This window comes from Martes martes (genome assembly GCF_963455335.1).
Source record: "Martes martes genome assembly, chromosome: 8".
Classification (NCBI taxonomy): Eukaryota; Metazoa; Chordata; class Mammalia; order Carnivora; family Mustelidae; genus Martes; species Martes martes.
The window spans coordinates 92,252,348-92,265,547 of record NC_137895.1 but is presented as its reverse complement, the minus strand read 5'-3'; the positions used below and the strand labels follow the sequence as shown (position 1 = coordinate 92,265,547).

Genomic DNA, 13,200 nt, shown 5'->3' with positions numbered 1-13,200 from the left:
CAAAACTATGAATTAGGTAGGATACAGTGTGCCTTAATTTTCAAATTTTTTTTGTGTGAAAGGCAGTTTTTCTCATAGCACTTCTTTTGATAAGGGAAATTGCCAGTTATTAGAGGTTGGTCTTCTAAATGCTATCTTCAGTTCTTCTATTTTCACTTCATCTTGTATGTTACCAAATTTATCTAGAACACAAGAGTGTTATTAACCTCCAAGAAAACTCTAACACCTTTCCGTTGCCAGAGAAATATGTTGAAAACAATTAACCTGATATTCAGTACCACCATTTTTTGGTTGTAACCTACCTTCTAAACCTTATCTTAAATTATTTTCCTGTACTCTGGGCTAACCCAGGCCAGGGGTTGGCAAACTCTAGCCTGCAGATTAAATCCAGCAGACTACCAATTCCTGGATGGCCTTCAAGGTAAAAAAGATTTTTCCTTTTTTTTTTTTTTTAAGATTGTATTTATTTGAGAGAGAGCACGAGCAGGGAGGAGAAGAAGAAGTAGGCACCCCTAATTTTTTTTTTTTTTTTTTTAGGATTATTTTATTCATTTAGGGAGGGAGTCCACAAGCTAGGGGAAGGGCAGAGGGAGAGAGAAACTCAAGCAGACTCCCTGCTGAGCCTGGAGCTGAGACAGGGCTAGAGATTCCTGAGATCCTGATCTGAGGCAAAATCAAGAATCAGGCACTTAACCACCTGTGCCACCCAAATGCTCCAACTTTTATATTTTCAAAAGGTTGGAAAAGAGTATCTTGTGCCATGTGAATATAAGAAATTCAAATTTCAGTATTCTTAGTTTCCGAGTTTGTTTGTTTTAACACAGCCGCTCATTTATTTACATGTTTTCTGTGGTTGCTTTCATGCAACAATAGCAGTTCAAAAGGTGCAAAAGAGACCTTGTAACTTATCTGACTCTTTGCAGAAAGTCCGCCAGCCCCTGACCTAGATATTCTCTATCTCTTCACCTATGGAGATTCCTGTCCTCCCACACATTCTTGCTGTCACCTTTAGAAGGCTGTCAAAGAAGAGTTTTCAAAAAATTAAAAAACATAATTCTCCTACAAATATAAAATTAACATGAGCCAAACATTTATTTAACTCACTGATGGAACAGGTAAGATGGTAAAGCTGGTTTCAGGAGCATTTAAAGATCTAAGTATTTAGAGAGACCAAAAATAAAGTTAGGATGAGGTTGCAGGTTAACAAAACTGGTTAGCGTTCTACAGAGCAATAAAACGGTGACTTTGGGGTTAGCTTTTTTTTTTATCACTCAGAGATTCTGAGCTCTAAACATATTACAAACAGCAAAGTCAAACATAGGTACCTTTTCCTAGAGAACAATCCTTGGGGAGGCAGGTTAAACCATGTCCCAGTATGAACTGAAAGGTCATCCCTCCACTCCTTGCTTTATTTCCATGTTTGGGATTAATTTTTCTTAACAGGGCCTGTCCTTATCCAGTCAATATCGATCTCTCATTTTATGCTCCTATTGCTTTCTGTATTTCCGTTATAGCACTCTATCCTGACTTGTGTATTTTGTTTTCTCCAAAAGGCACTGGGCTCCTTAAAATCATAGTATTTGAAAGGTGGTGTTTAACACCCCTTTCAAATGAAGATTTGAGTTCAGTATCCAATGTCTGTAGTTCCTAATACCTGCCTTAGTCAGCATAGACCACTAGGTCCTTAATGTTAATACTTAGCCAACACTTTGCAAAATGATAACACTTCAGCTTCCTTTGTGTTCCAACTAGCGACGCACTGGTGTATTTGTCCCTCCCTCCACTGTTAAGCGGCCTTCTAGAGTAGTCAGTACTGTTTTCATTCTCTTGGTTACTATTCTTCATTAGAGCCCAACCAACTCCAAGGGACAAAGCGGCAGTTCCAAAGATAATGGTTGAAAACAGCTGGGGAAACTTCTCCAATAGATGCGTGTCCTGGTCTCTCCATCCTCATAAACCTGGACTCTCCACTTAAATAACCTCCCTGTCTCACCTACAGCAGTAATTATCTCAAAGCAGGACCAAATGCCCGCTCCAAATGGCAAACATTCCTCCTCAACCAAAGACGTCAAATTTCCGCTGCTTGTGGAGAAGGTCTCCAACCTTCAGAAAAATGGCCGAGTGCACCCAGGCCCTCGATTCTGAAGTTAGCCTTTTTCCGCAAACTTATCACCAGCACAGGCTTTTCTCATGTTTTTGTGGGAGAATATTTCCTCAGCAGACTGGTTTACTCCCTCAAGAGCAACCAAGCCGTTTCACTTTTCAAGCCTCCCGACTCTGCGTCCCTCCGCCTCAGCCTTCTTCCTGGGGCAACACAGCCGTTTCTCCGGGAGATGGCACGACGCGCGGGGCCAGACGGTTAGACGGCCAACGGTTTTCTAACGCGAGGGGGGAGAGCGGGAGGAGAGGCGGGAACGAGTCGGACCGGAGGGAGCCGACGCAGGGCGGGGCCAGCGCCGGGAAGGATCGCGAAGGAGCTGGGAGGCCCCGCCCTTTCCGTAGATATCTCTAGAAAACCGCGCAGGAGCCCGAAAACAAAGAGTGCGCACGCGCGGCGGCGGGGCCCGGGCATTTTGCTGCGTCACCAGCCGCCGCCCGGCCTCACCACCCCTCGCTCGCTCGCACGCACGCACGTTCATTCTCCATCCTCGCGCCCCTTTTCCTACACTTTCCTCTTCTCCCCGACCGGAGGAGCCGCTCTTTCCGCGCAGTGCATTCTGGGGACCCAGGTCGAGCCCGCCGTCGCCTGAGGGAAGCGAGAAGAGGCCGCGACCGGGAAGAAAACGCCGAGTCGCCACCGGAGAAGAGCCGACTGCCCAGCAGCTGCCGCCGGAGAGGCCCGCCCACCCACTCGCCCGTCCCCCCTGCCCCGTTCACGATGTGAGTGCGACACCCGGCCGAGGGAAGGTCGTCCCGGAGGGAGGCCGAGGCCGCGCAGGGGGCTGCCGGGAAGCTGCCCTCTCCCCTCCCCCGCTTGCGGCCCCTTCGGCTTTCTCCCTCCGGTGGCGGCAGTCGTTCTTTCTTGTGGGAGGTTCAGTATCCTTGTTCCGGTTACCGTTGGCGGGTGGAGGACATTTTTCCTCCAGATGTCTTCTTTCCCCACCTCGGAAGCGTCCCTCGGCTTCCCCGCGCCAGAAATCCCACTTTTCCTCATTTCCCAGACCGGGTTACTCCAACTCCGTAACTTAGCCTTAGGCCTTCCTCTTCTGTGAGGTTTTTTTGCCATGCGGGCGCCCTGGAGGCGTGGACCCTCTTGGATAGCCACTTGGCTTTTTGGGTGGTCTGATTCTACCGCTCCGTGGTGTTGGGACCAGGCCCTGGGCCAAGTTCACCTGTGGTGGGTGCTCCCAAAGGCTGGTTCTCCTCGTGGAGGACCATGCGGCCTTACGCCGCGAGCGACAGGTACTGCTAGGCAACTGCAGGGAGGTCGTGCCGTCACCATCTCTACGGGGTCGTGATTTCTTGGGTATGGGTCCTTCCTTCCTTCCTCCTCCTAACGCCAGTCTTTTGATGGGAGCGAAGGTTACCCAAACTGAACCATGTCCCTGTCCGCGAGGAGTTAGTATTGAGCAGGTAGCACGTGTCGAGTCGAAAGATACTTAGGACATTTTCTGCGTTTTTACATTAAACTTAAGGTGAGGTTTCATTATCCTTTTTTAATGAAGGGTGAAATAGGTACGTAGTTGCCTTGTTGTCTTTGAGAGCTTAAATTTGTTTACGCTGAGGTGACAGGTTTTTGGGCTTTTTGTTTGTTTTAACAATTTTAGTTGATCATGGTAAAGAAAAAAACGTAGTGATTTTTTTAAACGAATAGAAATCTGTTATTCCCACCTCCATTATATTCTTCTCAGGAAAAGTTCTATTCTTCTATATGTGAGAGCTGTTGGTTTTGTAGTGGTTTTTTTTTTTTTTTTTTTTTTGGGTACTAACTGCTCCCTCAAAGTTACATAGGGAGACTAAATGCAGGGTAACAATTTCAATTCCTCTGAAAAGTAACATACTCTCAAAGGTTCGCTTAATAAAATAATGATACCGTTGGTGAGTATATTGGGTTAGACGTCTAAATGGATAAGTTTTGGATACAGTACAGCTAGTTGATGGAGAGCAAGCCTCAAGAACACAGGAATACTGTATAAAAGGGATATATTAGAATTTTGGAAGGATCCCACGCCCCCGTGGTATCTAACAAAACACTTTAGTCTATATAAGGTAGCTTTCTCTTTTCCCTTTGAAATCTCTATTCCAAATAATGTAGCAGAATTGTCAGTTTTAAAATGCTTTTTATACTTTGAAACTCCATGAGGAGAAAATAAATTCTCTGAGAAGCTACCAACTGTTAATAGACTAATGTGGCCAAACAAAATAATCTTTTCCGTAAGAAATACCAAGCTTGACTTGAAAAAACACTTTTGGGAGGTCACATGAAATAGTTAAAGAGATAAGAGACATTAGATAAATAGATTAAAAACTCAGATGAAAAGCATAATAATCAATATTCCAAAAACCAGTCCTAACTTACAAGAATGCTATGAAGTGTGTGTTTTGAAGAGGCCAGATAAATCTCTTACAAATAAATGCCATCTTGCAAATTATTTAGGGGATCTTGAACTAATGACTTGAATTCAAGTCTACAAGGTAAATATTATGAAGCAGTTATTTGAATTGAAAAAAACCTTGAGTGGGTCATCCAGTCCCCAGAAGAATCTGGCAAATAAGGGTTCATTTTGTGGATGTTTGCTATTAATTTTTTAAAAATTTATGTTTAAGTAATCTCTGTCCCCAGCATGGGGGTCCGACTCATAAGCTGGAGATGAAGAGTTGCATGCTCTTCCAACTGAGCCTGCTATAAAACTTACTTTAAGGTGGAGAGAGACATTCATATTTGGATATTTTAAGGGTTTTACAGTGTGTTTTTTCTCATTTGGATGTTCTTCAGTAGAGGTGTTCTAGATATGTTTCTTTGAATCAGGTTTTTGAAGTTTTGTCTAATAGTTTGCATAAAAACTCGATCTCTCACCCTTTTTGGTGAAGGGTAGGATTTTAGGACCTCTCCTTGTGGTGGGAGGGTGCTAGTTTGCCTTTTTTGTTTTTTGTTTTTTTAATCTATTGTAGTTAGTTCTGATTCTGATTTAGACTCATTGACAATAGATACAAATGGAAAAGTTTTATTTTGTTTTTTAAGGAAAAGTGTTCTTTTTCGTTCGTACTTCTATTTTTAAGTTTCTGTTGGCTTTTTGTTTTTAGTAATCTCTACACCCCATGTGGGGCTTGAACTCATGACCTGGAGATCAAGAGGCCCATGCTCTTCTGACTGAGCCAGCCAGGAGCTCCTGTTTTATTTAGTTTTAAGTTATTTGAAGTCATTCTTTGGGTTGTGTTGTACTTGAGTTAATAAACTCTCCAGAAACGTACTCTATCTCTAGTAGTGGTTGAAATCTTTTTGCCATCACTCGGTTTTGTAGAATTGAGTCCCCAAAATAAAATTGGTCTTTAGTCTCCAAAATAAATTCTAATAGTGAGCATATGGTATATGGTTGATTTTTGTAGGTTAAAGAAGAATAACTCCTGATGGCTTTGTTCAGTGTTGATTTCTTAACCACTGTAACCTGGCAACTGGATTTTCTTTTTTTTCTCTGTGTTTAGTTAGACTTTAACTAGAAAGCAGTTGAAACTGGAAGTGAGAAATCAGTTCAGTGCAGGCAAGTATATACTGTTAAATAAGATACCCATGTTTAATAGTGTTTTTTGTTTCAAAGGGGGTCTTGGGTGGTAGTGATTGTCGCTTTTCAGGAAAAAAATACCCTTGCAATGTGGACTGTTTAGAATCAGTATAGCTCTTAAATTCTTAAAATATCTGAGTTGATAAATTGGAAATTATTGAACCTAGTGTATTTTGCTACAGAAGTACAGTATGTGTTGTAGTAAACTTTTTATTATCTACTGTGTAGATTGGCAACGATAGATCTTAAATTTGAGGCTCACTACTTTGCTTCCCTAGGTCACCTTTGAACTTGCGGTTTTTCAGGAAGATACCGGTTGCTTTAACCATTACCTTGAGCAGTAGTATGTCCTCCCCTGTATTGTATTCCAAAGCCATAATGTGCTGTTGTACATTTTCTGTACAGTAGTTGATCTTTACAGGTTGTCATTCTGTATTGCTAAAAAAGTGTTTGTCACGGCCCTTTCCAGCTCAGCATTTTAATTATCTTTGTGTACTGGAAGGATCTAAGTTATAGAGAGATGTTCTGAAAATTTTTTATATGTATTTATGTTCCAAGATCTAGTTCTTTCACACAATGCTAGTTAGTATAAGGAACTGTCCTATAGGATTAGAACTCAGGATTTCTGACAGAGGGCTTATTTTTTCCACTTTACAAAAAGGAATAATTTTTGAGGTGATGCTTTTATTTCCAAAGAAATACATATGTTTCTGTAGTTCTATTTTATTATCTAATCAAACTGTTTCTGTTAAAACCTATGCCTCTTCTTGACATATGGGAATGGAGCCCAGAGGCTGAAATTTGTTTGTAATGGAGGCAGTGAGACATTGACCTTGTTCCAGTCTTGTTTGTATGAAGAAAGGTTACTGTATCTGCTTTGGAGATGTTTACAAGGATATATGCCAAAGGTGGGAATACAGGAAGGTTGGAGTTGCTTGAAAGAAAGTCTCTTAAATTTTGGGAGAAATACTATCTTTAAGAACGCTTTCACTTTGAGTTTTAGAGTAGGAATTACCAAATAAAGGAACTGACACAGAGGTTCACGAATGTTCTTGGTTTGCCCCTTTTGGTCTTAGTAGGTTGTGTTTTGTTTTTGTTTTTGTGGTGATGTTGGCCAAAAGGAGTAACCTAGCAGCTCTATTTATTATGTAGTTGGGTCCAAAAACTTAACTAATTCATCCAGACAGCCTTCAGTCTTTGAAAAGTTAATTCACAAAGGTTGAAAGAAAAGTGTCATTTCTTTTATAACCACAGTTACTGATGGACTATGTATACCCTTTGGGCATTGTAACTTCTTACATCTTTAATTCAGATTGGATACATCTATATCAATTTCTCTTCCCCACTGATTTTTTTTTTTAATGGCTCCCCCACCCTTTTTTAAAAAATCAAAACAGCCACCAAAAATCTATCTTCACAAAAATGAAGGTAAATGGAGAGGGATGTGGTATAGTCTACTTTGAAACTGAACTACCTGCTCAAGATTTTATTTACTTGAGAGAGATTTTATGTACTTGAGAGAGAGCCCAAGCAAGAGGGAGGGGGAGAGGGAAAAGCAGACTCCCTGCTGAGCAGGGAGTCAGATGCTGCAGGACTCAAACCCAGGACCCTAGGATCATAACCTGAGCTGAAGGCAAATGCTTAATCAACTGAGCCACCCAGGCGCCCCACCACCTGGTGTCTGGACTGAGGTTGAGTATCCGTAAATTTTTCTCAAATCTAAAATACCTGCAGTAACCCTCTTAAGTTTCTCGTGGTTCCCTGATGCACCTTGGCACATAATTTGGAAGCCACTGGTCTAGCATGTATATTCAAATCACCTTTCCAGAAAGTTTTACGTGGTAGTACAACTGAGCTACAGTGATCTGAAAGTATGAGAAGCGTATCTTGGGATTTGTTTGAGGAAAGAATGTGTGTATATAAGAGAGTGGTTTTAGACATTTTTAGACCACGCTTTTGATGAAGAAAAAACTACTCAGTCTATGAATCTGGAACTACTTTTTCCCTTTTTATACGAGAATTTCATGTTTCCATATCATTCCTCATTTAGTACAAACTTAAAAAGATTTACCTGTGTCTTGATTCCCTTCTACAAATGATAGACTATTTGAGAAACTTAAAAAATCAGTAATTCTGAATTTTATAGCCTCTTCCTGCTGATTTTTTCTTTTTCCTTTTTTTTAAGATTTTTATTTGACACAGAGAGAGCACAAGTAGGGAGAGAGGCAGGCGGAGAAAGAGGGGGAAGCAGACTCCCCACTGAGCAGAGAGCCCGACGTGGGGCTCAATCCCAGGACCCTGAGACCACGACCCGAGTGGAAGGCAGAGGCCCAACCCACTGAGCCACCCAGGCGCCCTGATTTTTTCTTGGTTTTAATGAGTTTTCTTCTATAATCTTTCTTGATGTTTAAAGGTATTCTGAGATGTATAAAAGATTAGTGGATCTAGTCTTTAGGAAGCTTCCTACTAAATAGAAATGTGTTTGTTCCTAAACCTAGAATAGATTTACTCCATTATTAAGCTTTAGTAAAAAGCTAGTCTTCTGGGGCGCCTGGGTGGCTCAGTGGGTTAAATCCTCTGCCTTCGGCTCGGGTCATGATCCCAGGGTCCCGGGACCGAGCCCCGCATTGGGCTCTCTGCTCCGTGGGGAGCCTGCTTCCTCTTCTCTCTCTGCCTGCCTCTGCCTGCTTGTGATCTCTGTCTGTGAAATAAATAAAATCTTTAAAAAAAAAAAAAAAAGCTTGTCTTCTGATTTCTATTGTTTTATCTTAGAATTCAAAATGATCCTTTAATTCAGACAAGTAATCATGCTATATTAAGAACAAACTTACAAGGAAATGGTCATTAAGTACAGTTGACCCTTGAATAACACTGGTTTGAACTGTGTGGGTCCACTTGGGCAGAATTTTTTCCAGTAAATACAGTACTGTATATGTATTTTTTCTTAAGATTTTATTTATTTTAGAGCGCACAAGCAGGTGGGAGGGGAAGGGCAGAGGGAGTGGGATAAGCAGACTCCCTGCTGAGCAGGGAGCCCAATGCAGGGTTCGATCCCAGCACCCTGGGATTATGACCTGAGCCAAAGGCAGACAACCAACTGAGCCACCCACCCGCCCCCTCCTTTTATTTTAAGTAGGCTCCATGTCCATCATGGAGCACAATGTGGGGCTTGAACTCAGAGCCCTGAGATCAAGATCTGAGCTAAAATAGAGTATGATGCTTAACTTTCTGAGCTTTCCTTAGGACTCTGGAATCATTGTCTTTTCTTTTGTTTTATTATAAGAATACAATGTATAACATAATATCCGAAGTATGTGTTAGTCTACTGTTTACATTATCAGTGAGGCTCTGGTCAACAGTAGGCTATTAAAGTTTCAGGGGAGTCATAAATTACACTTGGATTTTCAACTTTGTAGGGAGTTGGCGCCCCTAACTCACATGTTCAAAGCTCAGCTGTACTGATAAACCATAGCATGTTACCTTTTTTTCTTTTTTCTCTTGAGAATGTTATCTTGGTTTGTATTATCTATTTACACATTAAGAAAGATAAATTGTAGTTAGTAATGGATCTGATCCATTTACCCCATATTCCTAGAAGATTTTTGGACTAAATTTTATCTAACTGGAATGGAAGCTTTGACTTTTTCGTTGACTGCTCTATCCCCAGAACAATTCGTAGCCCCATGTTTAATAAATACTTTTTATTCAATAACATTCAAACTCTAATGTTTAGTTGCTAGGCTTGGCTACATGAGGTGCTTGATAGTAAAGATTGGGCCTAAGAGGGGTTTTTTACTATTAGTCCCATATTCTGCTGTATCACATTTCAGCCAAATTCTACTATATCTCCTGTAGAAATAGATCAGTGGTCAGTAGTTGAAAGATAGTTGATGAAAGCCATCTTATAAATTAACCTGATCTTATATTTTGTTAATTGAGGTTTTGCTGTATTTTGGGAAATTTGGAAAAGAAGTACTGCCAGATCCATATATACCTTCAAAGTACATTTGACTTGTTTGTGAGTCCTTTATTTTGGGAATAGTTTTGTTGGTTATGTTTTAGATAGACTGATCCTGTCTTTATAAGAAGTTGGGGATGTAGTCGGAAAAGGGTGTGACTCTTGATCTCAGGGTCCAGGAGTTTGAGCCCCACATTCGGTGTAGAGATTACTTTAAAAAAAATAGAACTGGGACGCCTGGGTGGCTCAGTTGGTTAAGCAGCTGCCTTCGGCTCAGGTCATGATCCCAGCGTCCTGGGATCGAGTCCCACATCGGGCTCCTTGCTCCGCGGGGAGCCTGCTTCTCCCTCTGCCTCTGCCTACCACTCTGTCTGCCTGTGCTCGCTCGCTCTCTCTCTAACAAATAAAAAAAAAAAAAAAAAAAAAGAAAAAAAAAATAGAACTTACCAAATTTTAAGGAAGTTAGTTTTTTCAGTCAAAATTAACACTTATTTTTGCTTTTTTCCTGTTTGATTAATTTTTGAATGAGGCCATGAGTTAAAGATAAAACATATTTTAAAATGTTTGCCTATTTTATCATAAAAATTATTGTTAATATTCATGTGTCAACACTTTTTAATGCCTTTAATACTTCTACAGAAGTAGGGCATTTTTTTTTAATGATCATTGCTGCTATTTTCTCCAGTACATTTGTCTATATCAAAGAGCTTCTTCTCTTCTCCTTTCTTTTTTTTTTTCCTTTTCTTTTTTGACATTTTATTTATTTGACAGAGAGCACAAGCAGGGGGAGCAGCAGGGAGAGAGAGGCTCCCTGCTCAGCAGGGAGTCAGATGCGGGGCTTGATCCCAGGACCCTGGGATCATGACCTGAGCCAGAGGCAGATGCTTAACCAGCTGAGCCACCCAGGTTTCCCCTATATATCCGTTTTTTTTTTTTTTTAAGATTTTATTTACTTATTTGATAGAGACACAGCAAGAGAGGGAACACAAGCAGGGGGAGTGGGAGGGAGAAGCAGGCTTCCGACTGAGCCCGATGTGGGGCTCGATCCCAGAACCCTGGAATCATGACCTGAGCTGAAGGCAGATGCTTAGCAACTGAGCCACCCAGGTGTCCCTGTACATCCATTTTTTAAAAGTGAAGGGTGTTTGTATTTTTCTACGTATCGAAATTAAAACTCACCAGATTCAGGTGCCTAGATGGCTCTGTCATAAAGCGTCTGCCTTTGGCTCAGGTCCTAATCCTGGGATCAAGCCCCACATCAGGCTTTCCACTTGGTGGAAACCTGTTTCTCCCTCTCCGACTCTCCCTGCTTGTGTTCCCTCTCTTGCTGTTGTCTCTCTCAAGTAAATAAAGTCTTTTTTTTTTTTTTTAAAGATTTTATTTATTTATTTGACAGAGATCACAAGTAGGCAGAGAGGCAGGCAGAGAGAGAAGAGGAAGCAAGCTCCCTGCTGAGCAGAGAGCCCGATGCGGGCCTTGATCCCAGGACCCTGAGATCATGACCTGAGCTGAAGGCAGATGATTAACCCACTGAGCCACCCAGGCGCCCTCAAGTAAATAAAGTCTTAAAAAAAAAAAAAAAAGACTCACAGATTCTAGATTATTAAAAATGGTATTTGGGAACAAATAATGGTTTCCATTTTGTCTTTTTAAGACAAACTAAGAAATTTGTTTATTTATTTATTTTAAAGATTTTTTTTATTTATTCATCTGATAGACAGTGAGAGAGTAAACACAAGTGGCGGGGGTGGGAGAGGGAGAAGCAGGCTTCCCGCTGAGCAGAGAGCCCAGTGTGGGGCTTGATCCCAGGACTCCGGGATCATGACCTGAGCTGAAGGCAGATGCCCAATGATTGAGCCACCCAGGTGCCCCTACTTATTCATTCATGCATTCATTTATTTGATAGAGACACAGCGAGAGAGGGAACACAAGCAGGGGGAATGAGAGAGGGAGAAGCAAGCTTCCCGCTAAGCAGGGAGCCCAATTTGGCGCTCATCCCAGGACCCCAGGATTACGATCAGTGGCGAAGGCAGATGCTTAACGACTGAACTAACTACCCAGGCATTCCAAAACAAGCTAAGAAGTTTTAGTCAGAACTATAGAAAATTTTAGGTTCTTTAAATTTCAGTTTCTTGAACTGCCCTGGCCCTAATGTTGAGCTTGGAAGCACTTGTCAGAAGAGCACAGAATGGCCCACTGCGGGGGCGGGGACCCAGGGGTGGGGGGAGATTTTCTGTTTTAAGTAATGGATTATTGATTGGGGCGCCTGGGTGGCTCAGTGGGTTAAAGCCTCTGCCTTCAGCTCAGGTCATGATCTCAGGGTCCTGGGATCGAGCCCCGCATCGGGCTCCCTGCTCAACGGGGAGCCTGCTTCCTCTGCCTCTCTGCCTACTTGTGACCTCTGCCTGTCAAATAAATAAAATCTTAAAAAAAAAAAAAGTAATGGATTATTGGTATAGGCTGTATAGAGGTAAAAGAAAAGTATTCATTTACATCTGTAGGTATGTACTGTTAATGTGAACTGATTGACTTGCACAGTGGTTATGAATTTTGCCAATGTTAGTATAAGGCTAGAAATAAATCCAATATAATTAAGAGCTAGAGGTGCGCCTGGGTGGCTGGGGCTCTCTGCTCAGCAGGGAGCCTCCTTCCCTCCCTCTCTCTGCCTGCTGCTCTGCCTACTTGTGATCTCTCTCTGTCAAATAAACAAAAATCTTAAAAAAATTTAAGAGCTAGAGTTAAAGCTAAACCCGCTCCTCTTTTGGTTAATAGAAAAAAGAAATGTTGTGATCCTCATTAGAAGACAAGTGGGATTCCAAACAATTGAGTTGTCTTCCAGAGGACTGAATATATGAGTTTATTACTGGTTTAGGGTTAAGTATAGTGTCATCTCTTGTATTTTTGATGGTTTAGATCAGGACTGCCTAATAAACATTGAGCTTTGCAAGCCAGAGATATCTGCCCCCACATGTTTGCTTTTAGAACTCTTTAAAAATATAAAAACCATTTTTTGGTCCCTGCACCAACCCCTGTTTTGGATCATTTAATATTGTTATTTGGAAAATGGTTGAATTCAGTTGCTAGAGCTGCCATAACAAAGTACCAGAGATGGGGTGACTTGAACGGTAGAAATTTATTTCCTCACAATTCTGGAGGGTGTATTTTGAGATCAAGCTGTCAGTAGGGTTGGTTTCTTCTGAGGCCTTTCTCCTTGGCGTGTAGGTGGTGCTCTCCTGTGTGTTCACAGGGTCTTCCCTTTGTGTCCTAGTCTTTTGTAAGGACACCAGTCATGTTGAATTATGGCCCACCCTAAGACTTACTGTATTTTGTTTTTTAAGATTTTATTTATTCATTTGAGAGGGAGAGCACAAGCAGGGGGAGAGATAGAGAGGGAGAAGCAGACTCTCCACTGAGCAGGGAGCCTGACGTGGGACCATATCCCAGGATCCTGCTGGGATCATGACCTGAGCCAAAGGCAGATGCTTAACTGCTTGAGCCATCCAGGCATTTCCCAAGACTTCG

At 41.8% G+C, this 13,200-nt stretch overlaps 1 protein-coding gene across 2 annotated transcripts in view; it reads left to right on the top strand.

Annotated features, from left to right (window-relative positions):
• Positions 1–2,500: 2,500 nt before the first annotated feature.
• Positions 2,501–13,200, top strand: part of PTGES3 (prostaglandin E synthase 3) — a 23,928-nt gene continuing 13,228 nt past the window's right edge. Inside the window, exon 1 of one of the 2 annotated variants that reach the window (XM_080810885.1) lies at positions 2,501–2,880. In XM_080810885.1, coding sequence (XP_080667011.1) covers positions 2,879–2,880 — 2 coding nt within the window. In that variant the 5' untranslated portion in view covers positions 2,501–2,878. The remainder of the gene's footprint in view (positions 2,881–13,200) is intronic. The other variant, XM_080810886.1, reaches the window with a different exon arrangement.